This window comes from Acanthochromis polyacanthus, chromosome 14, assembly GCF_021347895.1.
Source record: "Acanthochromis polyacanthus isolate Apoly-LR-REF ecotype Palm Island chromosome 14, KAUST_Apoly_ChrSc, whole genome shotgun sequence".
NCBI lineage: Eukaryota > Metazoa > Chordata > Actinopteri > Pomacentridae > Acanthochromis > Acanthochromis polyacanthus.
The window spans coordinates 29,558,969-29,586,079 of record NC_067126.1 but is presented as its reverse complement, the minus strand read 5'-3'; the positions used below and the strand labels follow the sequence as shown (position 1 = coordinate 29,586,079).

At 40.3% G+C, this 27,111-nt stretch overlaps 3 protein-coding genes across 8 annotated transcripts in view; all 3 read right to left on the bottom strand.

Moving 5' to 3' along the window:
* The window catches only part of fmnl2a (formin-like 2a), a 53,273-nt gene extending 45,415 nt beyond the window's left edge, over positions 1 to 7,858 (bottom strand). For 5 of the 6 annotated variants that reach the window (XM_051958652.1, XM_051958655.1, XM_051958654.1 and 2 more), the window contains exon 1: positions 7,216 to 7,857. In XM_051958652.1, coding sequence (XP_051814612.1) covers positions 7,216 to 7,329 — 114 coding nt within the window. In that variant the 5' untranslated portion in view covers positions 7,330 to 7,857. Of the gene's footprint in view, positions 1 to 7,215 lie in introns of all 6 variants that reach the window. The other variant, XM_051958653.1, reaches the window with a different exon arrangement.
* A 5,971-nt stretch (positions 7,859 to 13,829) lies between these two features.
* On the bottom strand, positions 13,830 to 18,576 carry sumo3b (small ubiquitin like modifier 3b). Its single transcript, XM_022215752.2, has 4 exons — positions 18,434 to 18,576; positions 17,236 to 17,364; positions 17,008 to 17,079; positions 13,830 to 15,220 (listed from the first exon to the last, which is right to left on the bottom strand). Exons 1-4 carry the CDS (start codon positions 18,452 to 18,454, stop codon positions 15,155 to 15,157), a joined length of 288 nt encoding a protein of 95 aa, XP_022071444.1. The 5' UTR covers positions 18,455 to 18,576; the 3' UTR covers positions 13,830 to 15,154.
* Positions 18,577 to 19,463: 887 nt separating this feature from the next.
* On the bottom strand, positions 19,464 to 23,896 carry pttg1ipb (PTTG1 interacting protein b). The gene is made up of 7 exons (XM_022215754.2): positions 23,728 to 23,896; positions 23,446 to 23,501; positions 23,238 to 23,346; positions 22,585 to 22,687; positions 21,074 to 21,139; positions 20,598 to 20,644; positions 19,464 to 20,107 (listed from the first exon to the last, which is right to left on the bottom strand). Exons 1-7 carry the CDS (start codon positions 23,822 to 23,824, stop codon positions 20,064 to 20,066), a joined length of 522 nt encoding a protein of 173 aa, XP_022071446.1. The 5' UTR covers positions 23,825 to 23,896; the 3' UTR covers positions 19,464 to 20,063.
* Between the last annotated feature and the right edge of the window lie 3,215 nt (positions 23,897 to 27,111).

Genomic DNA, 27,111 nt, shown 5'->3' with positions numbered 1-27,111 from the left:
GTATTTCTGTTTTCTGCAAAACAGGAACCAGATTTAATGTATTCAGTACAACTAAGTGAAAAAGATGCCTGGTGTGTTCTCATGCAACAGTATTAATAACAGACATGCTGCAACAGTTACAAACATCTGCACACTTCCTGAGAGCATTTGGTTTATTATTGCTGATGTGAAAAACCAGGAAGCTCGTATGTTGTTCGGAGCCATCAAATTACTACAGTCTAACGTTTCATACTTAGCAGCATTAACACCTTACTGACTCTGTTTAGAGGTGGAAGACAGGATTGGTTTCTGCTTTATCTGCCCTGCTAGCCTCTCTGACTGAACGACGATTGCCGATAATACCCACAAATGCAGTAGTAAACTTCTTCCCTGCAATCCCCCCACAGGGATTTCCCTCTGAAACCGCTGCTGCTCAAACAGAAGAATTGATAACAAAGAGCCGTTCAGTCGCTTCTTCTAATGAGATGATTGATGCACTCTGAACAGCAGGTGCCCGGTGAAGAAAGGCTGAATGGGAGCTTGGAAACGCATGATCGCTGATTATATCATTACCTTTATGTGACCAAAAAAATAAAGAAACCAGCGGAAAGTGGCAATCTTGTCTGACAAAAGGAAGCGCGTCAAGTAGAGCGCACACAGGGCCTGCAGACTGAGCAGTGTGGATCAAATGATTCAAAGCTAAAGCATCTGAACACTAATGTCGCTCACTGACTGATTCTACTATTCATCTGTTCTCCACTGTGATTCACTGCCCAGCCTATGACAGCCTTTTCATTTAAAACTGCATGCTAACCTGACATTTCTGTAATTATTAGAATTATTGTTTTTAAAAAAACTATTGAAAAATAGACAGAAGCTGCCACTGTTGGAAAAATAACTCACTTTAAAATTCTAATAAGCCAAAGAGCATTTTTTCAAGCCCACATCTTGGCTTTTGAGTTTTACATGCGCAATCTAAACCCTAACCCACGACATCCTGGCACTCTGCTTTGGTATTATGCGAGGGGTCCACAGTAAGAGGCTCATCTTCTCTCCAATAAAGCCTAAAAACAGCAGACTGCTGCATTGTCTCAAGGTCTGATGGGGCCTATATCAAGCCGTGGCAATGAGCACTCAGTACATTCAAATGCAACAGGACCTCCCATTCTGCACTGCAGATGTTAATTCTGGCAAGTCATTACCCGACAGAACCTGCCTTTTTGACTCTGGCAGCTTCAAACGCGGCATATGCCTCAAGAAAAACCATTCAAGAGGGAAAAGCTTAAAAAAAAAAGGGAATGAGAGCCGTCTGAACAACCAAAGTATTAGAGCACAAATTACAGCGAAGGATGCGGTGTTGGACTGCATGGTAAAACTGTTTGTATGATTTCCTACATGTGGAGTTGCAGATTTTGCACGAGAAAAGTTCAGAGAAGGACAACAGATTTCAGCAAAATGTCAGAATCCTCTCAGATCCACTTTCCTCAAGTACATAATGGTGGTGAATGAGCCAACAGGTGAAACCACTGTGACGATTCTGCAGTTCACTCTAACATCAAACCATAACCACAGAAAATGCCCCAAAAGCGATAATGAAAACAATGTCAATGCCACAGGATAAAGCTAAGCCTCTCGCCACAACACATTAGATAATTTGTCACAGTGACACAGACATGGCCATGGCTCTGCTGGACTTTGATACCGATAAAAACTCGACACCCTGAACATCAACTAATTCTTAAGAGGTCATAACAAAACGCCCACTCTTGTGCGGCAGTCTGGCCAAGCAGTCTCGCTTTATAGCGCAGCTGCCACTTTGGAGGCCGGACAGATCCTGACCATAATGCACTTCTGCACAGAGCTGTGACTCTCTCGCTCTTTTGTGTGAGCCTTGGACCGGTTCTGCTGGACAACACTGGCAATGGACTGCGACCCACATGAAAGAGTCGGGCCAGCCTTTTCCAGGCTTCATCAGCGTACACCTGCTCTGTGTGCAGGAAGAACTACAGCAGAGTTAATTACAGCAACATAATTATGCCAGGTTAATGATAAAACTGCCAGGAAATGCTTCTCTTTCTTACAACACAGTAGCTAGCTGGAAGTCAACATTTCAGTCAAACAAAAATCTGCATCTTCATTACTCAGCATCTGAAACAAAGGTCAGAACTGCTGTAACCTGGTGGGATCACACTGAAAACCCACTGAAAGGTTTTAAGAATATTTTGAAGTCAATATATGATTGCAGCATCTGCCACCCACACAGCACAACAGGAAGTGAAATCCCCAAAGTGCAGGAGTCAAAACTGAACTGAGAGCAACAATACTGATTGAAGCCTCAGTGGTTTCAGCTCAGCGGTGCCTGCAAACAGCCAGGAGACCTGTTCCCACATAATCAGCTGACCCTCTGCCAGCCAGGCAAGATGCCTCTGGGCTATGCTTCGGGGCTTCGAGCAGCACATTATCGCTTTACACCGCAGCACCTCACATCCCCTGTGAGAGGCTGCAAAGGCCACAACACTGGCTGCCGGATCTCATTGCTCCCCAAGCGTTTCATGCTCAACTCTGTTACGGCTAATTGGTGAGGGAGCATCCTGGGGATCCAACACAGCAGAAACACACATGCGCATACACAAGCATACAAGCGCGGGCATGCGGGTTTGTGTGGTGGCCTCTCGCAGCCTGCCGGGTCTGGGTCCGGTGCCAGGCTCCGTCTTGGGCTCCCCACAGAATAAAGAGCGGCTCTGTTCCGTGGGCCTGATGCACAGGATTCAGCCACTGCTCACCCTCTGCGCCTCAGACAATACCCATTGTTCTGCTTTTTAATGAAGAAGAGTCGACATGGAAAAAACTAAAAGGTTAGCTTAGTCACTTCCTGGGTTCCATGAAGGAGTGCAGGAGATGGCACTGTCATCACATGGTGGATGGCATGCTAACAGAGAGCCATTAGATCACAACTATCTGACTTGATTTAATATCTTTATAGTCTTTCTTTTCATTTTCCTCTTCAAGTACGCATATGCAACAGATTAACGAAACAAAACTCCACAAGCTGAGTATTACATTCACTTTTGTCATACTATGGCCATATAAAATAACACAATGCATTCATTTGGATACATGCAAATCCCACATTGTCTGTTTTCTATGGCCTATGCTCAGCAGATAGTCCCTAACTGACCCTGTCTAACACAAGGTGCTGGGCAGGTAGAGCACTGTGGCTTTATCAGAGTGGATTTTTGCTGAAAACAGCCACCTACTGCGACTGAAAATGAGGTTGGTGGAAGCATTGGGACTAAACTGAAGTGTGGGAGCCATAAAACTAAAACAATTACCTGAAAGTTAAAAAAAAAAAAAAAGAGCCATTAGGTTAAGGGAGACTGTGTCATAATTCTCTGTCCGTCACCATGAGTGATGCTTTACACTTTATACTTATTTGTACTCCATTGTTCATATCACACCGCTGACTGATGAAACTTTAAATTCACCTTCAGCTTGAGTTTTAAAAAAACAATCCATTTATGTGAAGATCTGGTGCTAGAAGAAGCGTGCAGGTAAAAAGCACACCCACTCTGGAGTGGACCTGTCAAAGTGACAAATTAGACTTCAGTTAAACATGAAGGCTACTCTTGTGATTAATCTGGGGAGTAGATTTCAGATGCAGTAGCTCCCAGCACAAATAACAGCAGCTCGCGGCGCTTCGGCAGCATTTAAACAAAGCAGCTTAGATGTAATCTGGGCAGACTATTGAGAAGAGCAGCAACAACAAGAGCTAAGCCTGTAGTCTCCCATATGGCATTTAAACAAGTACTGGCTGTAAACGTCTCTGCCTCCCTGACAGCAGTCATGACACTCAGCAAAGGCCCTGAGATTCAAGCGGACATTATCCTGGATGTGGGTACAGTTTAATTTGACGTCAGCTCTGTGGTTAGCTGAGGCAGAGGAGCAGACACGAGGCCTGAGCCGCATTCCTGATACACAGAGTCATTTTCCTTTGGTTCAGTGTGAAGCATATAGGCTCCCAGATACTGTACATGTGACTCAGAGATGGATTGTAGTCATTTCACACGCTTTCAAACACAGCGCACTTATCGACTGAAAGACAAAAAAAGCGACTAAAAGCTTTGCTCACACCCTCTAATAGTTGTCTGAATCACATTGGATTGATTAGGCAATAAGTGCAGAGAAAGCTGATCTACTGGGACAATGAGATGGCCAGCTACGAGAGAAGTTTACTGGGGTAGAGGCGCTGTGCTGTACGGAGTAAACATTGAAACGGTTAGCTCATGATCATGTGCAACCCATCTGCAGGATACTCGTGTCACCAAAACTGTGGCAAAAAAAGAGAAGCAAGAAGGCTTCCAAGAGAAACTAGACACAGAACAGACAGACAGAGAGCAGCCCCCAAACACACAGTAAATCATTTACTGCAAAAAAGTGAATAAACTCCCGTTTCCAGAAGGGAAATCTACCCTCCTTCAAATCACATGTGAATCAGACACTTCTATTATGGCAGGGGACTTAGACTACTATTAGCCATTTCAAAGATCAGTCCTCAGCTCCGGGGATTCATGAGACTGAAACTTCAATGGGAGCTTTTCATTTAGTAGAAACTGCAGAGTCAGCTGGCAGTAAACCCCTGGCACCACAGCAGCACACAGTGACACCACACACAACCTCATCCAAGAAAGGTGAGTTAAAATTTAACCCACTTTAACTTGAAAGGAGTTGAAGCCAGTTAAAATTTCACAGAGGTGTTAAGGTGACATCAATTGGAAGTGCATATCAGTTTTGCAAACTAAACTGCTAAACATGAGCAGAAATGAGATTATTCCAAGAAAAAGGCAAGCCAATATGGTATGTACGAGTGGAGATGTTCCTTTTCTTACTGCTTTTAGATTACTTACAGCAAGCAGCATGTACTATAATGTGCATTTGTGTATATAAGAAAATGATAAACTTTAACAAACTACATTCTTCACTGAGTTTGGCTCTCCGCTCAGTGAATCTGCAAAACTCCACAAGCTCCTGGAACATCTGACGCTCACTGAATAGTTTCATAGAACTACATGGAACCTATTTTTGTACTTCACAGGCCAATATTACTTGTACAGCTTTATAAATTCTTTCTGTAGCTTTATATTATACGTGCGGTTACACACAGATGTGGTCTGCTCAGATGGCGGGAGTCATGAGTCAGTGCTTGAAAGGAGGCTTTTCACATCACACAGCGTGGAAATTCAAACACTGTATGTCCTTGATAAGAAAATTTGGGCGACTGCTCGAATGTGGTCGCACAAGCCTTTAATCCAAATGCTTCCCTACTGTGATCCAGGACTTGCCCTTTGATCAAAACCCATTAAGAGCGGCGGGTAAACAGACATGCTGCTCTTTGACCAATACGCTGAGAATACGATAAGGAAAGAGTAGAGTATGAGACCCAAATACAGTGATTGATTATGGAGCAAAACTGATCAATAAACCACTGAGAGTGTTTTAGGGACATGCAAATGATTAACAAGGAGGTAAATGGGCCGTTGATCAGCAGTCAAGCACACTTTAATATTGATTCATCAGCAACTTCTGATATGTTAGCATACAAAGAGCACTGAGAGGCATCATCCTAATCATCTCAAACTCAAGTGAGGTCATCAGAGTTGAGCGTCATCAGCCACATTACGGTTTAAACGGCAGTAAATAATAGTAAATGCGGTGATTATAGCACTAAATTCTCCTAATGCTGGAGGGCTTCCATCCAGCCAAGAGCCGAGGCATCACGCTGGCAGTGGGGAGGAGGAAGGGAGGGAGAGGGGGGAGTTCCTGACGTGCTACGAGGATCGGCTTTTCTGACAGCCAGCCCAGGAAATCCTCCATTTGGACAGGTAGGTTTCTTTTTCTGGAAGGCATATTAAGGGTCGTAAAACAAACTGGATGGATCGTTTTCTCATTTACGGGTGCACATGTGACGACTGGGGAACTCCCTGATGTGATGCTCAGAAAACAGAGGACGTAGGTGACTCCGAACAGCAGATGTGATTAAGAAGAAGGGCCAAATCCCTGATCGCCGTGACGTCAAGCCTCTCTTACCCCTGAAGTCTGCTGGGATTCATCAGTGCCTGACAAGCAGCAATCACACCCCAACATGGCACGGTGGAACACAATGATTCCACCTCAACTTGATCCGCTTTTTATAATGGGCTTACGGGCTAAAAAAAAAAAAAGAAAAAATCTTGCAGTGTCACAGGAGAATATAGCTACATAATGAAACCTTTCCCCTCTCGTCTCCAAGACTAGTTTACAAACACACAGTAGTAAGAAGTGACTTGCTCAAGAAGTCAAATTCCTCCTCTGGAGCAGCCAGCAGTGTGTATATGAGAGCACTGGGCCAGGCAACAATCACGTTTGACCCACATTCTGCCAGCTCTCAGATTTCACCTCACTGTTCTGCTGTTGCAGGTCTTTATTCACTGACTGGGGAGCGGTGTACTGGAAAGCACAAACTTATTTGTTATGCACAGTTGCGGTTTTGAATAAGAAAATCCTGCAGCATACGAAAAGATGGGATTGGGTGCACACATGTGGCCAATCAAAACTTCTTATCGTCATCATCCACAGCATCGTTAAAGTTTCTGCACTTTAAAGCCTCTAGGAGCAAAAAGGCAGCATTTACTCCCAGGTAACATAATTGTTGACAGACTGTTGACACTTTATGATGTGACAGATGTTTCAAAGAGGGAAGACATGCTGGGCAACTTCAGTAGTGAGCCAGTGTCTGGACTTGTAAAGCTAAGGGGGGAAAAAAGATGCCAATAAAAGCAATAATTTGCCATGTTAAGACAGCAGGTGTTTGGAAATTTACAGAAGCGGGGAGAAGATCAGCGTCACTTTGTGTTGTGTTTAGGGTAAAAAAAAAACATGCATTTCAGTACTCTGTGAGCGAAAGTTCATTTTAATCCAGATTTCTGAATGAGAAACTTGTTGAGTCATAAAAAATAAGAGATTTGCTGAACTGAGTGTGTCTTTAAAGTGTTGTAATGATGTCACAGCAACAGATGCAGACCTCATGTACCTCTCTGAGTCTTTTTTTGTTATTGATGCTCCCTTTTTCCCCCGTAACGACAAAGAAAGGATCAGGCGTGCTGGACCAACAGAGGTCCAACCTACACACAGCTGTTGCGTCCCAGGACGCAGGAGCATGGAGGGAACAAAGAAGACGCAGCAAAAGAACTTTTTACTCACCAAAACGATTGCAAATCTCTCCTCCAGTTCACCTGGGTCCGGCATGGGCAGTTTCAGAGGCATGTTGTGTCCCCTGAAATCAGTGTGCTGGTCCATGCTCCCTGCGTTCCCCATGTTTCCTCTCTCAACTTTTTCCCCTTACTCCCCCCTCACTCCTTTCTTCGTCCACTTGAGGAAAAAAATCTCCGCACGGCGAGAAAAAAAGAGAGAAAATATCCTCTTTTATTTGGTTGTCTCCTCACAGGTTTGTCGAGGTCACTTCTCCTTCTTCTTCTTCTTCAACATAAAACACATGTAAGGTGAAGAAGGTCCGAGCAGCAGCTTCGGCGGCGGCAGCAGCGGGTCTCCTGGTGAGACATTTTCACGGCGCAAATGGAAGAAACCTGGAAGCGAGACTTGGTGCGCACGGAGCTCTCCAAAGCTGTTATCCGTATCTTGCACAATTTCGGCTCCACTCCCAGCCGGTAGTAATGACGACGAGCATGATTCACGCTTATTGCAATCCCTCCGTCTGTCGGTGGTGACTGAGCGGAGCTGCTTCTCTTAATCCCCGCACTGCTGAGTGGAGTTGAGGAGGAAGAGGAGGGGGTCCGCACACACTCTCATCCCTCCCTACAATGAGCTCTTTCAGGGGGAAGCCTCCCACTCTTTCTCGGGGCGTAGCTCCCAAAGCCGTAGCTAAGGAGATGATATTTTCTCTGTGTTGCATTGTGGTATTTTGAGTCCATTGTAGGAGACAACAAACTTGGATCCATGGCGACCCCAACCCCTTAGAGTGGGCCCCTAAGCAAGGGCCCCCCTCCCGTACAAGTGAGGTGCAAAGAGGGAGCTCCACATTAATTGCTCTATGCATGTTTGAGCACATGTGCAGGTCACGATTCCAGCAGCTGATTTGCTGCATTTATGCACAAGTTGCGCAAGGTTTATGAATTTTTATGTGGCTCATGCTTGAAATGCAAAGTTTCACAAGGATGTGCAATAACAATAAGATGTGGAAAAGTTGAAGTTGTTGTAAATAATGAGGAGGTTGAGACTGTGAAGTACTCCACTGGTAGCACATCAGACAGGCCTCCTCACTGTCGAATTTTAAAGCCTTTCTTGAAGCCCACTAGCCTAGCCGCGCTAGACAACCCACGGCAACGAATTTAGCGCGGCTAGGCTAAAAGCCCACCTCTTTTCTTTGGCTTTTCACATCACCTAGGTTTGTTGCTCCCAGGTGCACTGTATTGTATCTGGGATGGCAGTCCAGTCTGTTTAGTCTATTTATTGCTTATGTTTTATTGTGTATTTTGCTTTTAGTTGTATTTTTTTATTTTTTATCTTTTGATCATGTTTTTACTCCTCTGTGTTTTTACTCCACCTTGGTCAACTCTGGTTGTTTTAAAGTGCTTTATAAATAAATTTGATTTGATTTGTTTTGGGTACATTTTTACTTACAAAGCAATCCTACGTCTACTTCCACATTATTTATGTGACATTTTCATAACCCACAGCAATTACTCTTTAAGTTCCAACGATTTATACTTATTGCCAAAGGTGCATTCTGAATTTGGGAAACTCTGTTTTAAGTACTCTGCACCTGCTGCCTGGAACTCACTGAAGTTAAAGTGCAGAAGAAGAAGTTAAGAAGAAGTTAAAGATTGTGAAGTTAAAGTGCAGTAGATATTGTATAAAAGTTACAGTCCTGTTTGTCTGCATGCATTTTAAGTATTTTTTATTTTATTTTATTTGTATATCATGTGCCTTTTTACCTATGGCTGGGAGTCACCAATTTTAATTTCGCAGTGTGGAAACACAATGACAGTATAGATTCTTGATTCTTGTATATGTATATGTATATGTTTTTTACATACTTAAATGTGTATAATATGCTGCATACTTATAACCACTCTGTTTTACAAAACAACGTCCCGTCAAGTTTTGCTGCAGTTTTAACAACTTAAAGCAAAAATGAAAATGTGCAATTTGTGTCACTTATCACATTTGAGGTTAGCCGCGCTATAAATTATTTAAAGTTTGTTCAACTTACAAACTTCTCCTACTGCCTTACAATACCAGTTATCTATATTTAGGTTGAATAATTGTTGCAACAAGTTCAGCCAGATTAAGATGTTAAAATGACAGATTTGCTTTCCTTTCTATATTATCTTGATTTCAGTTGTCAGCTCGGTATTAGACCTGAAGAACTATCAGCTACAAGTGTTGAAACCATTTTATACCTCAGACAACATTTGAGGCTGCTTCAGTTACTTTGTTTGAAATTAGGTTTACAGGGGAAGGGACTGAATTCAATGTGCACTGTGAAAAGTTCATTGGAGCTGCAACTGAAGTAAAGTACGGTTTCAAATGAATGCCACTCATCCTTCTGCTTTTGCGATGACAGTTTACTTTTACGGATTTTATCAACTTGAAATTACAGTTTGTTCCCTTAAACAGCAAAAGTGCAACTCAGTTACCATTATCTAGGAAGAAAATGGCTTCATATAAAAAAAAAACATTTTTGAGTTTAAGTCAATCATTATAATATATAATATGTACAATTTGGCTTCATGGAGGAATCTAGAACCCACAGAAGATTCAACTTAATGTGAGACACTGTATTTTAAGCTCTTTGGAGAATTCCTGAATGACATCAGTCAGTCAAAATGATCCAGAATCACTGCACACTGACCACAGCTTCAACTTATGTTCACTTTTTTATGAAAACTGTCAATATGCAGTGAATAACTCCAAACACAATTGTTGCTTATTTTTCCCCTCCTCAATATCATCAACATGGGTTACAATGAAATCTGATCTGGTCAGGGTGGGGACCACATTACGCACAAGAGGATGACATCAACACTCTGGAGATAGTCCAGAGGTTCTCCAGATGCACAGTGGTTTCATTCAGGCTGCTGGACCGATTCCGTCAGGGAGGGTGTCACATCTGAGGTTAGCTGGCTGGACACACTGAGGATGCAGCTGGCTGACCTCATACGATCGTAACGTGTTCCGAGTAAAGCTGAGTTGCCCTGGCTGAGGACCTCTCCCCCTGTGTTGTGCATGTTATGTACTGTGGATCACATGTTTATCCACTGAATGGGTTTAATTCACTTCCACAGTGGTCCACATTCTGGCGTTCTTTCAAAATCAATAACTTGTCAAGGATGCCACTATAGAAGACTTAATAAATTGGAATTCATCCATTAAGAGATATGAGATATATGGAACCATGATGGTTAGATTTCTTTATAGTACAAATTAAGCTTTAGATCAATGAGAGTTTTGTATTTGGATCAAGCATTTGAGCTACAATGAAGACAGATGGAGAGCGAGCATGCTGACCATGATGTGGAACATAAATGTTATTAAATAATTATGTATCTCACAAAATTGTTTAAAGATCCAGTAATTCAATTATATTGATTTAGTATTTAATTAGAACTAAACCATACTGTCAAAGGAGTTTTTGACATATGAGCAGACCATCTATAAGCGATGCCATTCAATATACAATAAATAAGTTAATGATAAGAAAATAAGGAAGAATCTCTGGTGTTTCTGTAGTTTTTCTGGAGGACGATGACCAGGGTAACCTAGGAGGGAATCTTGGCTGTAGGGTACTTACTCTGCGCGCATGGACAGTCTTCCTATACTGGAATTCTGAATTTTTACCATCTTTAAGGCAGTGACATGCAATCAGGTAGTAGAACAAATCCTAGCTGGCCACTATCCTATCAGAAATATGATAAATTATGCTTTGGTAATACACATATAGAGAAATTTACATTTGCTTGTAGGTTATTGCTAAGAACCACTTGCCATGAAGAAAAATCCCCACTTGTAAATTTCCCCGGTGTGGGATTAATAAAGGTTTAATCTATCTATCTATCTATCTATCTATCTATCTATCTATCTATCTATCTATCTATCTATCTATCCATCTATCTATCCATCTATCTAAACTGAAACAATTATGTCGCAATTGGTAATGTTTCATTCACCGCGAGATTTAAAGTTGTTATACAATGATATCAGTGAAGCTTGTGTTAGTTAACCACGCCTGACGTACGTCAGCGGGGTTACTGCATTCGCTTCAGTATGTGGCTGGCTGGCTGGGTAAGTATGTATGTATGTATGTGGGTGGGTATGTCCGGTCAGATATCTCTGCAAGTGCTGAAGTCAGGATAATCAAACTTGGCACTGAAGATCAGTCTAAGGTCCCCTGCTCAGTTGTGGAGTTAGAGGTCAGCAGATCAAGTAGGAAGGGATATACGTAGGATGATCAAAATTGAAAGCTACATGTGGTTCTGCCATCTACTGAGGGCTTGTCTAGTTAATACTGTCAACATAAACGGACATTTGTTATGTATATTTTTGCTTCATAATATGAAAATAATTCCCCCCTTTTCTAGTGTGTGAATGTGTAGCTGGACTCAGTAGTCCACCTATTCTCTAGAATAATAAATACACGCTCTTTGCTCTACAGGCCAGCACATGACACAAGCAAGACAATGACTAAAACAATGACAATAACACAAAGTGTGTCTCTATTAACTGCTGTGTCAAACAAATGAGGTTGTGTGCTGAATCACAAGCGTTCCTGACACGGCTGATGGTGACACAGCAACAAATAAGCTCCAACAAGGCATTCTTGCCCGTTACAGTAAATGGTTTTATGTTCTTTCTGCATCTTGACCAAGCTTTTGTTATGCAGTAGGTATAAAGCGTAATTGTCTCCCTGTGGTTTCATTTTTACTCATTGCCCTTTCCAGCAATCTCAGATTCAATCAGTTTTCAGAATGTATGAGGAAGATGTCGAGTGGAAAGTAGAAGTAGGATTGAGGTAGTGGAGCTGGTGACACCCTCCACATACTGGAACCTCACTTTAAATACAGTGGAGCCCTTTGGCATAAACAAAGAACTGAATTTGTCACATTTCCCGTCAAGTTGTCAAACTTAACAGATATTTATAGCTGCCCTTTAGTACCTTTCCTTTCCTTACATAAATGACTTGCTCAATTTGTCATGTTTCCTGCAGGTTGTCACCTTTGACAGATGTTTATTTTAGTACTATTTGCACTTTTACCCCAGTGACTTTAAGACACATCTATGTCCTTCGTTTTCCAACAGGATTTTAGGGGTATGGACAATGAGTCAGGCCACTCGTGTTGGATTTATCATCTGAAAGATTTGAATCTCTGTTTAACCAATTATTTCAAAGCTACTGTACACCTGGTTTACGCTGAATACACCTGTCTGCCTCACTTCTTTTCCTACTTTGACTATAATGAAGACACAGTAGTGCTGAAACATTTGTCTTTTTGCTAAAAAAAAAAAAGAACTAAGCAGTGTGTTTGAGCTCTTTTTGGTACTTTAAATATAAGCAAGATGTACCCTTCAGATAACTAACCCTCGTGTCGTCCTGCGGGTCAAATTGACTTGTTTTAAAGTTTGAAAATGTGGAAAAAAATAAAATAAAATTCACAGTGAAACTTCTGATGTTCACATTTTCAACATTGGTTGATTTTTTTTGTGTGAATGTTCTTAAAGAAAATATTAGAAGTTTTCCTGATATATATGTATTAACTTTAGATATTTTAAGAATTTTTTGGGAAGATTTTTACTCATTTAAAAAAAAAATATATTTCCAAGAATTTTCTTGCCAAATTTGGGGGGGGGTTCTTTTTAAATGAAACTCTTAAGGGAAACTGTTTAAGGAATTCTTGGAATTTTCTTCATAAAGGTTTTGCAAATTTTCAGAAATTTGAGGATTTTTTCCAGACAAGAAAACAATATTTTTTGGTGTCTGTAAATGAAGACAACAGGAGAGTTAATGAAGACACAGTAGTGCTGGAACATTTTTCTTTTGGCTCAAAAAATGAATTAAGCAATGTGTTTGAGCCCTTTTTGGTACTGCAGACATGAGCAAGACGTACCCTGAAGATAATTAAAAGAAACTTTCTCCTAAAATATGTTGTAATCACTTTTGTGAGTGCAACACAACATGCTGTGTTTTCTTCTAAGAGCCTGTTCATTAGGCACCAGCGGGAGTCTGAATGTATGGGCGGAGGGGGCACCTTGCAGCTGCATTTCTGAGAGATCTGCAGAAATATGACCGGCTTCAGATGTCTCCGCGAGGAAATATAAAATGCAAAGGCGGTGCCAAAAATAAAGGCAGCACAATCACACCAGTGTGTGGGGAGCTTCACAGGGAATTCACTTGGCCACCCAATTTAGTAACATCTGTGAAATCAAGTTCTCCTAAATAAGAGGAAACTCACGAGCAACAAACATGCCTTTGAATATAAATTCAAGAGCAGGGGAATTCAGAGATTGAAGCGAGGGGCAATACAGATGCAGCAGAATGAGCTGTCTGCATCTTCAGAATAATGGTGCCCTCTAATGTCTGTTAAGTATATTGCCTCCTCTGGATCAGGCTGCTATTTGAAGCCCTTTGAATCTTTTCCAGTGAGACTATAATTATGTTCTAGGACTTCACATCTGCAGTCGAGGATTTTCCATAAGATGCCACGATAACACAAATTAGCGGCCAGAGTATTTATTTGCACGTCTGGTTTCATGAGAACCACAGATCAAACCACCACCAAGAATATGCAATGACACTCCTGTCGCTGGTCCTCCCTTTTGCCGAGGCCCTTTTAATGACGTACGTAAATAGTTCAAAACATCTGCCTCACTTTAAGTATTGATTTTACAGCAGTTTCACACAGATGGAAGCTAATATGTGATTCAAGAGGCTGAGTATCAAACTATATTTATTGTATACAGTATAGGGACAACAAATAAATGTACAAATCAAAAAGAAAACTGGAATATCTGCCGATGTCGCCGTGCAAAATCTAAAACGTTAATTCTTAAAAATGCAGGTGGACATTCTTGTACAAGAAAATTTCTACCAACACACAAGCATCAGACAAAGAATAAGCTGATAATGTTTGGATATACTTTTTACAAACTTATTCAAATTGGCAACACAGCATATATGTATAGACTGACTGAAATATTTCACCTTACATGAGACTCTTTCTGGACTGGTAAAGATTAGGTGTTTTTCTAAGCTTCTAAAAAGGTATAAAGAAGTCAATTTACATATGTTTGCCCCCTGTTTAACAATATGAAACACTGAGTTACATTAACTTTTACATCTACATTTTTATATTCACCAAACCCTTTTTATAAAAGAACCTTCTACATGTAGGATTTTTGGTCCAGAAACCTTCCCATACTTTATTTACCATTTGCTTAAATCTGCATTGAGGGTAACAGTATTGAGGTAAATCATTCATATGGATCTTTCTGAGCACAAACAGGTCTCTTGTTAAAGGTAAATGGGGCATGGACCCCTCAAATTCTCTTGCATGGTCCTTTAAAAAAACAAAGCAGAAAAAAAAACTACTACAAACTACATGAACAATATGTTGTAATGTCTTTCCCATCTACAGACAGATTACTACTGTCTCCAATCCAGCGCTGCTCCTCACATAAGCCTACTAAGTACATTTAAAATAGTTATGCCCATTGTGAATTTTAATGCTTACAACAATCTGGAAAACTTAAAAAGCAACATGAAAATAAACATTAAACTGGCATGTACTTCAGCTTATGATTTATGAGACATGCAGGAGGTCATCTCAACATCACAGGACCACAGTGGGTTTTTTTCATTAGAGGCCATATCCGATTCGAGACATTTCCCTGCCTTGGACAATTGGAAGTCATCCATTTATGTGAATAAAACGTGTTTTAAAAGTTACCCTGCATCTCAAAGTCAAGATCTGGCCCCCAATGAAAACCTTTGCTTTGTTGGAAATCGTGATGACATTTAGCCAAGCACAGTGGAAGAAAAAGAAAAGTGTTAAGGAGAAACAGAAATAAACAAATACAACATGAGAAAGAAATGGTGTTGGTGTTCTTCCAAGATGTCACATCTCACTTAAGAATGGACTCCTCCTGTCTGTTGTTGAAATACATCGATAGTGTCCTCATCCTCCATCTCCAGCTGTAACAGCAAACACATTCACACAGTCATTTTCAGAAGGCAGAAATTTTTTTAAAAAAAAGAAATTTTTCTCTAATGCTTAGTTTGTATTGAACCCTACTAATCATTTCGTAACAACATAAATTGAAAAACAACGGTCAATGGCTCAGTATGTTTGTAATTTCTCCATCTTTCTTCAGTAGATTCTCATGTTGCTCTTGCATATTTGCAAATTTCCTCAATGGCAAGTCATTCTTGACAATGTGGCTTTGAGTGTCGAAAGATAACATCTTTATATTTCTCAAATAAGGCAATAAAAGAAATACTGTGAGATGAAATAGCCATTAATAGAACTCAAACAATCCTGAAATTACATGATATAAAACCTATTTAAACTCCATGAATTAGTTTTTTTAAAACAGATCGACACTGAAATTGGAAACACTGAAGTTCATAAACCATTTCTAATACGACAGCACAAGTAAGCAGACATTAAATAAAATCGCAGACCGAGTTTGTCAGGGGCACTAATGAGAATGCCACCATTGACACTCAGGTGTAATAATAGCCCTAGCGGTAAGGTGAGATAGCTTTTAAGCATGAGTGCAAAAACAAACAAACAAAAAAAACCACATGGTGAGTTCCAATTTCCAGTGAGATCGAAGCAATCATACTGAATCTAGGTTTGGTGTTATTACAGCACAATGCATCATCACAAAATCCCACAAGTGATCTCAGCCACTAAGGCCAGGAGCACAAAATCTTGGATAAAAATAGCAGTATCCAGGTGAAAAAAGGTTGACATCAACCTAACCCTACGGTACTGCCATTGTTACTATGCCAGAACAAACTAGGAAGTGGGTTGTGTGGAGTACCAGTTTTATTTCTGAATATCTGTCAGCAGTTGCTATAGAGCAGGCTAAAGAAGCAGGAGACATATTGTTTCATTCAACGAAACAGGTGCGTCTATTTAATTTGAGAGATGAGATGAGGTTTAAATAGTCCCAAACAACCCTCAACCTCAGCAACATTGAAAAGATTTAAACAAGACTCATTTATACTGAACTATTTTTCTAGTTTTATATCATTGTTTTTCTCAGTGATTGGAGCAAGTAGCTGGCTCTGTAGTAATCATCTCAAATCATGTGTTAGCAACCTTGTTTAATGCAAACAAACAAGTTGACAGTAATTAAGATGCAGCTACGTGCTGGGCTCGACTTATGTCAGAGGTCATAAATTTCTATTTTTAACAAAGTCCATGTCACAGCGTTCCAGTGCTCACAACACCAGATGCAGCTCAAGAGTCATCATGACTGACAGCAAGACATTTTTTTTCTAACAGGAGGCAGCATGCGAATATTTACAAAATCAGGACAGCTCAACTGCACACATCCACACAATAAACAAAGACAAATACCAGATGCGTATTTGAGGCTGTCGTGTGTTATTCCCAACCAGTTTACTTAAGATATTATGAACAACAGCAAACTAAGTAAGTACCATTAACTTTACATGAATCATGGAGCAGAATGTTTACCAATGTAGTCTAGAAATGTTCAGCTTGTGTGCGAGCTGCTGGATTGAACGCCACAGTGTTTGCTACTTGGTGAAATGGTGATTAATAGAAGTTTAACTGAAAGCGGCATTAAAGCTGAATGATTATTCTTAATTTCATCGGCAATTTTATGCTAACATGAGGAAATAAATGCAATCATTATTGTGCGTCTCTTGAATGCTACACAATAACTGTGCAATAGATGAGACTAAATGTACTATTTGTACAGCATGGTATGTTGTGTTTCACCAACCTGTGCAGGTGTGTCTGTCTCATTAATTGGCTGTCCATCAAACCTAAACCTTATCTGACGAATTGACAAACCCTGTAACAGAACAGAAAGAAAAGGCATTTTACTGAGATTCTCTATCCAGATAACCATTTGCAAAACAATATAATGATCACCATAATGGAAGTAATGAGCTCAGAAGTCCACCATCGCCACAGTGAATGTGTAGTTTGTATTCCAGCATGAACTTACCTGTCTTTCGCAGTACGCCTTCATTAGTTTGCTGAGCGGAGTGTGCCTTTTGATTTTGAACTGTACGACTGACCCATCCTGACCAGCTACCTTGAGGTTAATGTGGTCGTTCTCCGTCTTCACTCCCTCCTGCAACAAAAACCATCATCAGCAGAGGCAACATACATGTATCAAAAATGATTGTCTGCCAGAGCCTGATTGTGAGTTTTATATAAAAGCTGCCTAAATCAGTCTTTAGTAGTCTACAATTACTTTGATCTGCACCAGTCACAGCCTGAAAACACACAATTTAATATCTGTGGTTATCACAAAAATATGTTTGGTATATCCAATACCCTTGTTTAGACAACTAAATTATTTAAATAAATATAGAAATGATCTCTTTTGCAGTCATCATATGGGCTACATGCTTTAAAATATATCCCTCATGAATAATATCAAGTCATTTTGCTAATATTTGTGGGGCTACAGCCATTTTTTTAGCAAGTGGATACCTGCATTATGAGGTGAACTGGCCCTTTAAAGCTAATTCACCCGGTTAAAACAACTGGATTGGTTATAATTAAGCGCACAGAGCAGGTAAAATAAGGCAGAGCCATGAGGATAATTAGCTCTACGGACGGCAGTCAGTTCTTTGCGGACGATCACTTTTTAGCAGAACACCGGTAACCGGTAGTATAGCATTAATTGGTTAAATACAACAGCAGCTAATCCGAGTTAGCTACTAAGTGGAGAAATTAGCGTACTGTGGATTCTGGTTTATCCATCCAAAACACTACAAACATACATACTCTTTCAGGTTCTCCCGGTGGTTAGCTTCGCAAGCTAGTCCAGTGTTAAACTGGCGCAGAAAGCCACAATGGCGCAAATGATAGGGAAAAACACAAATCATTCATTTCACAGGTAATCTCTGATGCCGACATTAGCAAACATAGTTTAAATGAAGGGTAAACCAGTGAGTTACAACAGCAAATATTGGCTATGTATAACCAATACAGACATACAAGTGTGCGCCTAAAGCCAAAATATCCGCAAATCGTTCCACCTTTGTTTCCGTCTACCCGCTCAAATGGGGAGACTGTAGCCTGGGAGCAGGGCTAGCTTAGCACACCGGGCTAACGATAACCTGCAACTGACATCATTAGCGCCTAAAAGGTGACCATAACGAGGTGTATCTCGGTCCAAACACGGTACTGACCTTTGGCTTTTCTTCAGACATTCTGCGGTGTTCTCAGGTGTTTGTTCGTAGCGTGGAGGCAGGCTGTGGATAGTGAAGCGGGTTACCAGCTCCTCTGGCTCTCTGGTTTGGAAGAGGAGCGCGCACTGAAATTTAAAATGTAATTCGACCAAAACGGTCACGTGTACCACTTTTCCTCGGGGCCGCGGATACGTGAGCGCGTAAGATCCTTTGCGCGCTCCCGTGATATAGGTCAAACAAAAGGGCCCTTCTGCTAAGCAACCCATTAGTTCAGGCCTCAGAGGCTTTGAATCAAACTTATGAACCGGATAGGTAATTAATTAATTCATTGCTTGTTTTTATCTTACCATAATGAAAACTGTTTTATTATACGGTCCATTTTCACATGCACCTATTACAAATTGAAATGATTTTGGGCTAAGCAACATAAAATAATGTAAATGTTTTATGATGCAACATCTAGACCTTTGCAGCTGCATTTTACTGAAAATAGAGAGCTTTATAAAATATGTCTGCAGCATACAGCATCTACAGCTGATAAAAAAATATACAATTTCATGTATTAGATGTGACCTGAGTGTTTATGATTTCTTCTATGTGGAAGAAATGCCCTGAAATCCAAATACACTTTATTAAAGAGTCAGAGTAATGTCATGGATGTCTTTAGAATACTGTAGCATATCAGCAGTTTTTCCTCCATCATTAAAGCCCTGAGCCAGAAAGCCATGATGACTAAATAATGTGAGGAACAGAAACTGGAAGGAGATTGAGATTCAGGAAAGATTGCTTCATATGTGAAGTGTGAAACAGCTAGAAAAGTGCTTCCACAATGCCATTGATACATAAACAAAGTGATAAAACTGATTTCATTGTAAGATTTTTGCTTCCCCTATTTTGCCTCTCTTTTTGAATGTTTGTATTTTCTTTTGTCAAACCGCATATGTACTTAAGTTGCTCAATCTGCATTCTATACTTGTGTTTGTATCACAGTCACAAATAAAAATGAAATAGAACAATAATTTCTCATTCGTTAAATTTTGAAATTCATTTGTTTTTAATTGCTGCACAAAATTCAGTCGATCCACATGTAGTTTCGATGCACACATTTCCTTTATCCGACACAGTTATGAAACAAATTCTTATATTTATCAAAAGCTAAAATTGGAAAAAAGTAAAAATCTGTTACATTAACCTTTTATAGAAAAAAAGATACACATTGATCTTTAGACATCAACGACAGGAAAAGAAAGTTCATTGCAAATGTAATATAAAAGTGAATATGCTGGTTATGAAAGAAGCATCAAAAGAGTTGATCAGTTTGTTCCAACTAATACAAAATGTTTGGATAGTGGCGGACGATGTCTTCATCCTGATCCAGTTTTGTGTGTGGACAGAAAACAATATTGGGTTATAAATCCAGTTAAGGGCAAAAAATATTAATCTGAAAACCAAAGAGAGCTGCATGTTTTTTTAAAAAGAGGGACATTAGGTAAAGAAAGTTTTTTTGCAAACACTGTCACATCTAAATCAATCCGGATAATCACAGTTTATAATAAGCTACTGGCACGCTGCGTCTCACTGTTACTGGCATCAAAAAGATCATTTGAAGTAACCATCGCTGAGGTTCTTCCTAATGATCGTCCATACGGGCGTATGGATTATCCTTTGCCAGGCCTGAAAAGAACAACAGAGGACAAATATTGTGATCAATACAACTGAGAGGAATTACGAAAATAAATTATTCAGGTGAGTTTGCATACATTTGGAATCATTGGCTAAAAGCAAGTAACATATTTTCAAAATCCAAGTCCACAAAGAATCAGTGACTTTGATTTAAAACGGATTTTATCTGTAGTGAACAGTGTACATTTCAACCAGTAGATGTCACTGTCGCATCATTTTGTCCCATCTTGCTTATTTCCTTTGAATTATTTAGACTTTAAAATGTTGTGTCCTTTCCTCTTCTGCTTGCATTTCATTAATTTTATCTCATTTTATGTATCTTATCTGTCCTCTACCGGTTTTCAGTCACAGTTCTTACTTATTTTTTAGCTGTCTGACCACTGCGCATGCAAACTGAGCATTGTCAAAACAACCCTCTTTGATATTACAAATGCACATTTATTAACCCACTCAAACTGCACAAACAAGAAATGAGTCTCACCATATTTCTGTCTGATTTCATCATGCCTCAGCTGCATTTCTGTTCTCCTGAGGGCCACAAACAAAAGACAAATTGTTAGACAACAGAGAACACTGGCAGCACTCACGCCTACACTGTTTGAATTATGGCTTCAGGATCAACACAAAGTACGGCTTTGATGTGGTGAAAATATCCACCAATATCTACCACAATTTCACTTCCGTCAAACAAAAACCATGGGCTTTGTATATTTAGATTTATCTTTAACTATTCTCAGCCAAAATGATGCACATTTAACAAACAATCTGCATAATGGATGAATTAATTAATGAATAAATACAGTCAAAAACATGCGGCGTAGGAGAGACCCTCCCCCAGCGCCCGTCTGTGTTAGATGATGGGTATTGTTATGATGACAGTAACAAACTATGAAGGAATTACATTTGTTTTCTGGGTTTAATTGGCTCTTGTCAGACACCTACTCAACAGCCATTCACCTCGCTTTCTGATGGGCCTTCCTCGCTCGAGTCTGTCGCTCCACTCTTGCATCTTCCTTCCTGTTCCTACAATAGATGGATTTGCATTTACATCAACATTCATCACAGCTATATTTCTGGCACAAAAATTCTTACATTGCAAGACACAAAGTGGGATGTGCCCACTACATTTAAAAAAATACGGTGCACTGAAATTGAATGCAGTTCAATAATCTGCCTCCTATTCACGTAAAAACTCAAATTAAATTCCCTTCTTTCTCACTTTATTTTCACATTTAATGGCACATTACCCAGACACTGGATGAACCACACCAACAAAGCAAATATTCAGACTAACAGATGATCCCAATGTTAGTGGACATGAATCCTTTGGGGATCATTTGAACCTTAAAGTTTCAAAACCTTTTAATATAGTTTCAGCATAATCCACTCCAATAAAATTTATGACAGAAATCCACAGAGAGAAACCACATAAATGTCTCTTTGGAGAACATGTGTGTGTTTTTCCAATGGGAAAAGCTAACATTATAAGACAGATTAATGTATACAGAGAGTTTTCCTTTATCCATTTCATTCAGGTGAGGTTGTCTGGAGGCTTTAAATAAAACATAGAGGATTAAGCTCAACAGGACAACACACTATGGATGGCATTTAGTGACCAATTTCAAAGCAAATTTGATGAATTTCTGGACACAGCCTCATTAACTGCACATACACCAACAGTTAGTGTCAATTTGCTTTTACAATATGGAGTATTGGTGTAATTTATGTAAAATCTTCATTAATTTTTCTGTAATTTGTAATTGCCACATATTCTTTTACTAGTTTACATAATTGTTTTCTAATGATGATAAGTAATTGTGGCTTTAAGGTCATATTTGCATGATTGTCTGCTGCTCACTGTGCTGATATCACTGAAGGAGAACAGTTCATGATAAATGCAGCCAGTTATTTTTCTCTTCAGTAGACAGATTTGAGGAATAAGTGCCTCAGATTAGGATACTGTGACCTTCCACATATTCAGATACTGAGGTTAAGAACTTTTTTTTTTTTAAAGTGTCTCCTTGGTAGGCAATCTTTCTAATACTGATATAAGGATTTTCATTTCATTCAGTGCTACCTTAATAAATATAATTTATCACCCGGATTTCAAATATGCTCTATTCTTTACAGCCAACATCCACACAAGATGTACTTAAGGTGGAATTATCAATAATCAGTGCATAAAATGGAAATGGAAATAGTTTACGTTTACTGTTCTACAAATTAAGAATGAAGAATGTTGCCTCTCTTCTAAATTGACCATGATTAGAAGGCCATGGAGCACATCCTAATAAAAAGGGCGAAGATATTGCCACAAATTCTGGCAGGCTTTTGGAGATAGTGGTATCAGCCTGGCCTGACATAATAACAACCCATTGTGTCCCCTCCTCCTCCTCTTCCTCCTCCTCCTCCTGCATCAGTGTTGAACCAGATTTCACAGCCAGCACTTGGTGTGACTCAACGCTCACCCCATTCGTTCACACTTGCAGCAGCAGAAGCAGCAAACCAGAATGGCAATGATGATGACACCGGCCAGCACCGACATGGTGATGATCAATATCTGGAAGTTGACTGTAAATCAAATGCGGAAACACAAAGAGATGTTTCAAACAAAAGGACTCCAATCATGAGTTTTGCGGACACAAATGTCATTGTAGGTGAACTAGTGAACTACTTGGTGTTTGGGATTCGTGGTAGACGAAGAAATGTCACTAATTTAGAGGTTGGTTATGGTTTATCGACAGACAACATGCACTAAAATTAGTGACTGAATTATTATTCAGTCTTAGGACTATTATTTAAGCAGGAATGCTTTGTAATTAACAATTATTTTTGTTCTGAAATAATCTAACACATTTTTTCTGTAGATTTTCTGACTGCTTGACCTCTAAAATGTTGGAAAATAGAGATAAATGCTAATGTGAAAAGCAAAAAATTACTACAACCAAGAAGCTGTAACTAGAGAATAACAATTACATCATTAATTGACCATCAAACCAGCTGCAGCTTAAGTTTTACCACATGTTTATACCTGAAACTCTGATGTACACACATTTCACATCTGAACACTTGCTGGGTTTATTATGATCTGACATTAACGGTTATGTTTGGCCAGTCTTACCCCAGCACACGCCCCATCGCGCATCATTCAGGGGACAAAGACTGTTGGAGGGCAGGATGTTCCTCACTGGGTAGTCAACGCATCGCTCGTTCGACGTGCACCACAAACACTGCAACAAAAACAGCCCCAAACTGAGTGTCTTATCTTTGGTGTTTATGGCAGCACAGCAGTCACACAGCTGCAGCGACTGTATTCATCTGGAACTTACTGTCACATTCTGCAGGCATTCAGAGCAGCTGCGGTTGGATCTGTCAGCACAAGGAACTGAGAAGGACACACAAGAGAAAACTAGTGTAAAGTTTGTTTACTGTGATATAAAACAAATGTGTATTAAGAAACTCAACAGGAGAGACACGATGGTTGTCTCTGCCTCTATAACTACTGTAAATCCATTTGGCTGGTGTCATGTGACAGCCTCCTGATCGGACTGTGGCAAAACTAAACAAAGCTCAGCAGCTCAAAGGAAAAGAAAAAAAATCAGAAATCTTACCCGGAGCTGGAGCAGGAGTCTGCGCTTCTGTAGCGAGAATAAAAACGCTGAAAAAGAGGACAAAAGCAGAGACGGACGCTGCGTAAACCGTGGACATGGTGAAACGAGAGAAAAGCCCCACGGCTGCGCGGAGGAGAAGTTCGAGTGGAGCCACAGTGAAGGCTGGACCTTTGGTTTACGAGGGGTGACGTCAGGAACTCCTGACGCTGGTGTCATGAAAAAGCTGCCGAGTGAAGCATCTTCACCGACAATCATCTTTTATTACTGACAAAAATTCACGAGCAGTAAATGCAAACAAAGCTAAAAATAAGACATGAAAGACATGAATGTATTATTAATCAGCTACATTTTTTGGCTCCAAGAACATTTTGGTAAAGTTCTGCAAAGTTCAAGGAATGTTTTTCACTGGAAGATCTTTTTTAAGTTCCCCCAATCTTCTTCTTAAAGGTGGGATAAAGTTATTTAAAGACTTTCAAATGTTCTTAAAATAATTTCCATAATTAGTTGCACTGGTAACGTACTTGGGAATATTTTTCTCAACATCGGTCAGGGGCCAAAAGTATAATCTGTTTTTCTGACCAAACCAGCAAACGAAAAAGGGAAAAACGGCTCAATTTTCATTTTTTCATTTTCAACCAAAAACGAAAAAACGGTTTTTTCCTTTCTCAATTCAAAACCAAAAATGAAACCAACACAAGCAAATTACGGCCGAATTTGGTTTTTTGGATTTCAATTTTCCGTTTTTTCGTTTCAGGTCTCAAAACGAAAAAACGGAAGCACGTGACCCCTGACCGTCACGGGTCAAATGGACTCCCTATCAAAAGAAAAGCCTTACTGATAAATGGGTAATAAAAGATAAATTACGTTAAATAGCGTTTTTATTTTTGCACAGTATTTATTATATACACTACTAGGCTTGTGATAATGTTAGATAATAATAATAAGCTGCTGCTTGTTTGAGCCGTTCTCAAAACATATTTTGATTATGTTCATAGTTGAGAAAGCTGCCTTACAGCTGTTTGCTGAGCCAAACATGGACAGCATGTGACCACAGTCTGTCCTCTAGGTGTATAAGGCACAAAAGATACGACTCTCAGAGCCGATGCTTTGTAGTGAATCTGAAGAGCTGACTCCTAACGTATTTAATGGAGTATGGAATTTAACACTGTCCTAGCAGAAAACATGTTACTGGATCCTAGATTAAAGAAGCTTGCCTTCAGTGACAACAAAACTGTTGATGAGTGACTTCAGAGAATAAGAGCAGCAGCAACAGCAGCAGCAGTCTGACACCTCCACCATTAGACCAAGTGGAGGAGGAACCTCAAACTTCTGCTGTGTGGAGCATCTTTGATGGAAGAGCTACCGGAGATGCTGCAAGGAGAAATCCTACAGCTGATGTGGTAATGGAGGATCATATCTAGAGGAACCCCTCATCCAACCAGCAGACAACCCACTGAGCTGGAGCAGGACAAGGCCTCAGTCTGCCCCACCTGGTGAAGGTGATGGAGGAGAGACAACTTCTTCCATCTGAGAGAATTTTCTCAAAAACATGGCAGATATTCACTGAAAGAAGAAATGTATCAGCCCATCCAAGCTCAGCCATCTGATTTTTCTGAATGTCAGCCTGCTCTGAGGACATTTATACTGTTTGAATACTGAGTCTGGTTCTGTTTCTGTTCTGGTTCTGTGGGTTCATGTGCAGAGGTTTGTTCATTTGTTTTTTGTGCAAAAAAGTTTGGTTGAAATAATAAACAAAAGCAAGAATACCTGTTTTTGTAACAGAGCAAATGTACAAAATGAGTCAATTATAAGGCTTCTCATAAAAACACTGAATGAAAAAGAGTTTGTCAAAACACAAATGATTCATATTTGCCAGGTTAGGCAAAAACATGAGGCTACAAAGAATAATAAATTAGGAGCTGTTTGGGAGCCGAAAGAACCGGCTTTTCTTTGGAAGCCGTGCCAAAAGCTCTCTAAAAAAAGAGCCGAAGTCCCATCACTGGGGCATCTCTCAGCTGCTTTTTAAAGGCAGAGCTGCGATGCGATTCAGCGACGTCATTGGCTGAGTAGTGTCACGTGGGATGCCTGAAATCGTACATAATTGGTCTGTGCGTTTCTGAGCTGATAGACCAATGGTAAACACTGGAAACCTGCCCCGGTAAAATAGAAGTGACCTGTCAAATTTACACCTGTATAGATGGCATCTGGGTCCAGATCCCGACCGCAGGCCGCCTTTTAGTGAGCCCTGTTCTCAGCCAGACACATTCCCCCGTCCCATACAGCTTCACCGCTTCCTGACACAGAGAAAAGTGAACGTTATGTAAAAAAAACATACTAATACATGTGTTTGTGCATTTTTAAGTGGTTATATGGAAATTCGGGACCTTTTCTAGTGGGTATAAGGCGTATACCTGTGTGTTTACACCCCTGGGTATACGTATCTTTAAGCATTTTTAAGTGGGTATACAAAAATTTGGAAAATTTTCTAGTGGTGGGATGTATACCTGCGTATCACGTAGACTACACCACTGACCATAGTTGTATGACGTTTGTAGCAAAAAATAAAAATAAAAAAACGCATGAAAATCAGTTTAATATTCAGAGTTAAGATGGATTAAATGCGCTGTCAAACAGCGCTGAGTGGAGAAGCTGACCGGACCAAGACGGCGGCCGTATTTGTCGCTGCGCAGCACTCCGAGCGGTGTTGCGCGAGCAAAGCACATTGGGAAATGGGTACCAATAATAGCTAAATTTATAGCTAAAGTTATTATTTCGGGAGCTTTATTGTGATGGGCACCGCACCGGCAGGCTCCGAAGCCTCGCCTACCAATGAAACGAAATAAGGAGTCGTATTTCATTTTAGGGGTGAAAACGAAAAAACGAACCATTTCTGAAATGCTGAAAATGAAAAAATAAACAAAAAAACGGCTTGATTTTTTTGTTTCTGCTCGTGGCTTTTATAGCCAGGAAACGGACTGATAAAACGTACCTTGTCCCACTGAGCTACACTCCCTATGCCTATCTCACTCAGTTACTCCTGGAATCGAACCTCGGCCTCCCAGACCAGCCACTCTTTCCACTGAGCTATACTCCCTATGCCTATCTCACTCACCCACTGAGCTATACTCCCTATGCCGATCTCACTCACTCCTATTCTCCCGATGCCTCTCTCACTCACGCACCCACCGAGCTATACTCCCGATGCCTATCTCACTTACCCAGTTAGCTATACTCCCGATGCCTATCTCACTGACTCCTATTCTCCCTGTGCCTATCTAACTCACTCCTGTACTCCCTATGCCTATCTCAATCACACCTGGAATCGAACCCCGGCCTCCCGGGTGCCAGCCAGTCACTCTACCCACTGAGCTATTCTCCCTATGC

What these genes read in the sequence shown, in the direction of transcription:
- pttg1ipb (XM_022215754.2), bottom strand. Translation starts at nt 23,824, where the DNA reads ATGTCCACGGTTTACGCAGCGTCCGTCTCTGCTTTTGTCCTCTTTTTC. An exon ending in GACTCCTGCTCCAGCTCCGG is followed by an intron (nt 23,502 to 23,727) that starts GTAAGATTTCTG and finishes TGTCCTTCTCAG; the next exon opens with TTCCTTGTGCTGACAGATCC. An exon ending in GCGATGGGGCGTGTGCTGGG is followed by an intron (nt 22,688 to 23,237) that starts GTAAGACTGGCC and finishes TTTGATTTACAG; the next exon opens with TCAACTTCCAGATATTGATC.
- sumo3b (XM_022215752.2), bottom strand. Translation starts at nt 18,454, where the DNA reads ATGTCTGAAGAAAAGCCAAAG. An exon ending in TGTCTGAAGAAAAGCCAAAG is followed by an intron (nt 17,365 to 18,433) that starts GTCAGTACCGTG and finishes TTTTTGTTGCAG; the next exon opens with GAGGGAGTGAAGACGGAGAA. An exon ending in AGACAGACACACCTGCACAG is followed by an intron (nt 15,221 to 17,007) that starts GTTGGTGAAACA and finishes TTGCTGTTACAG; the next exon opens with CTGGAGATGGAGGATGAGGA.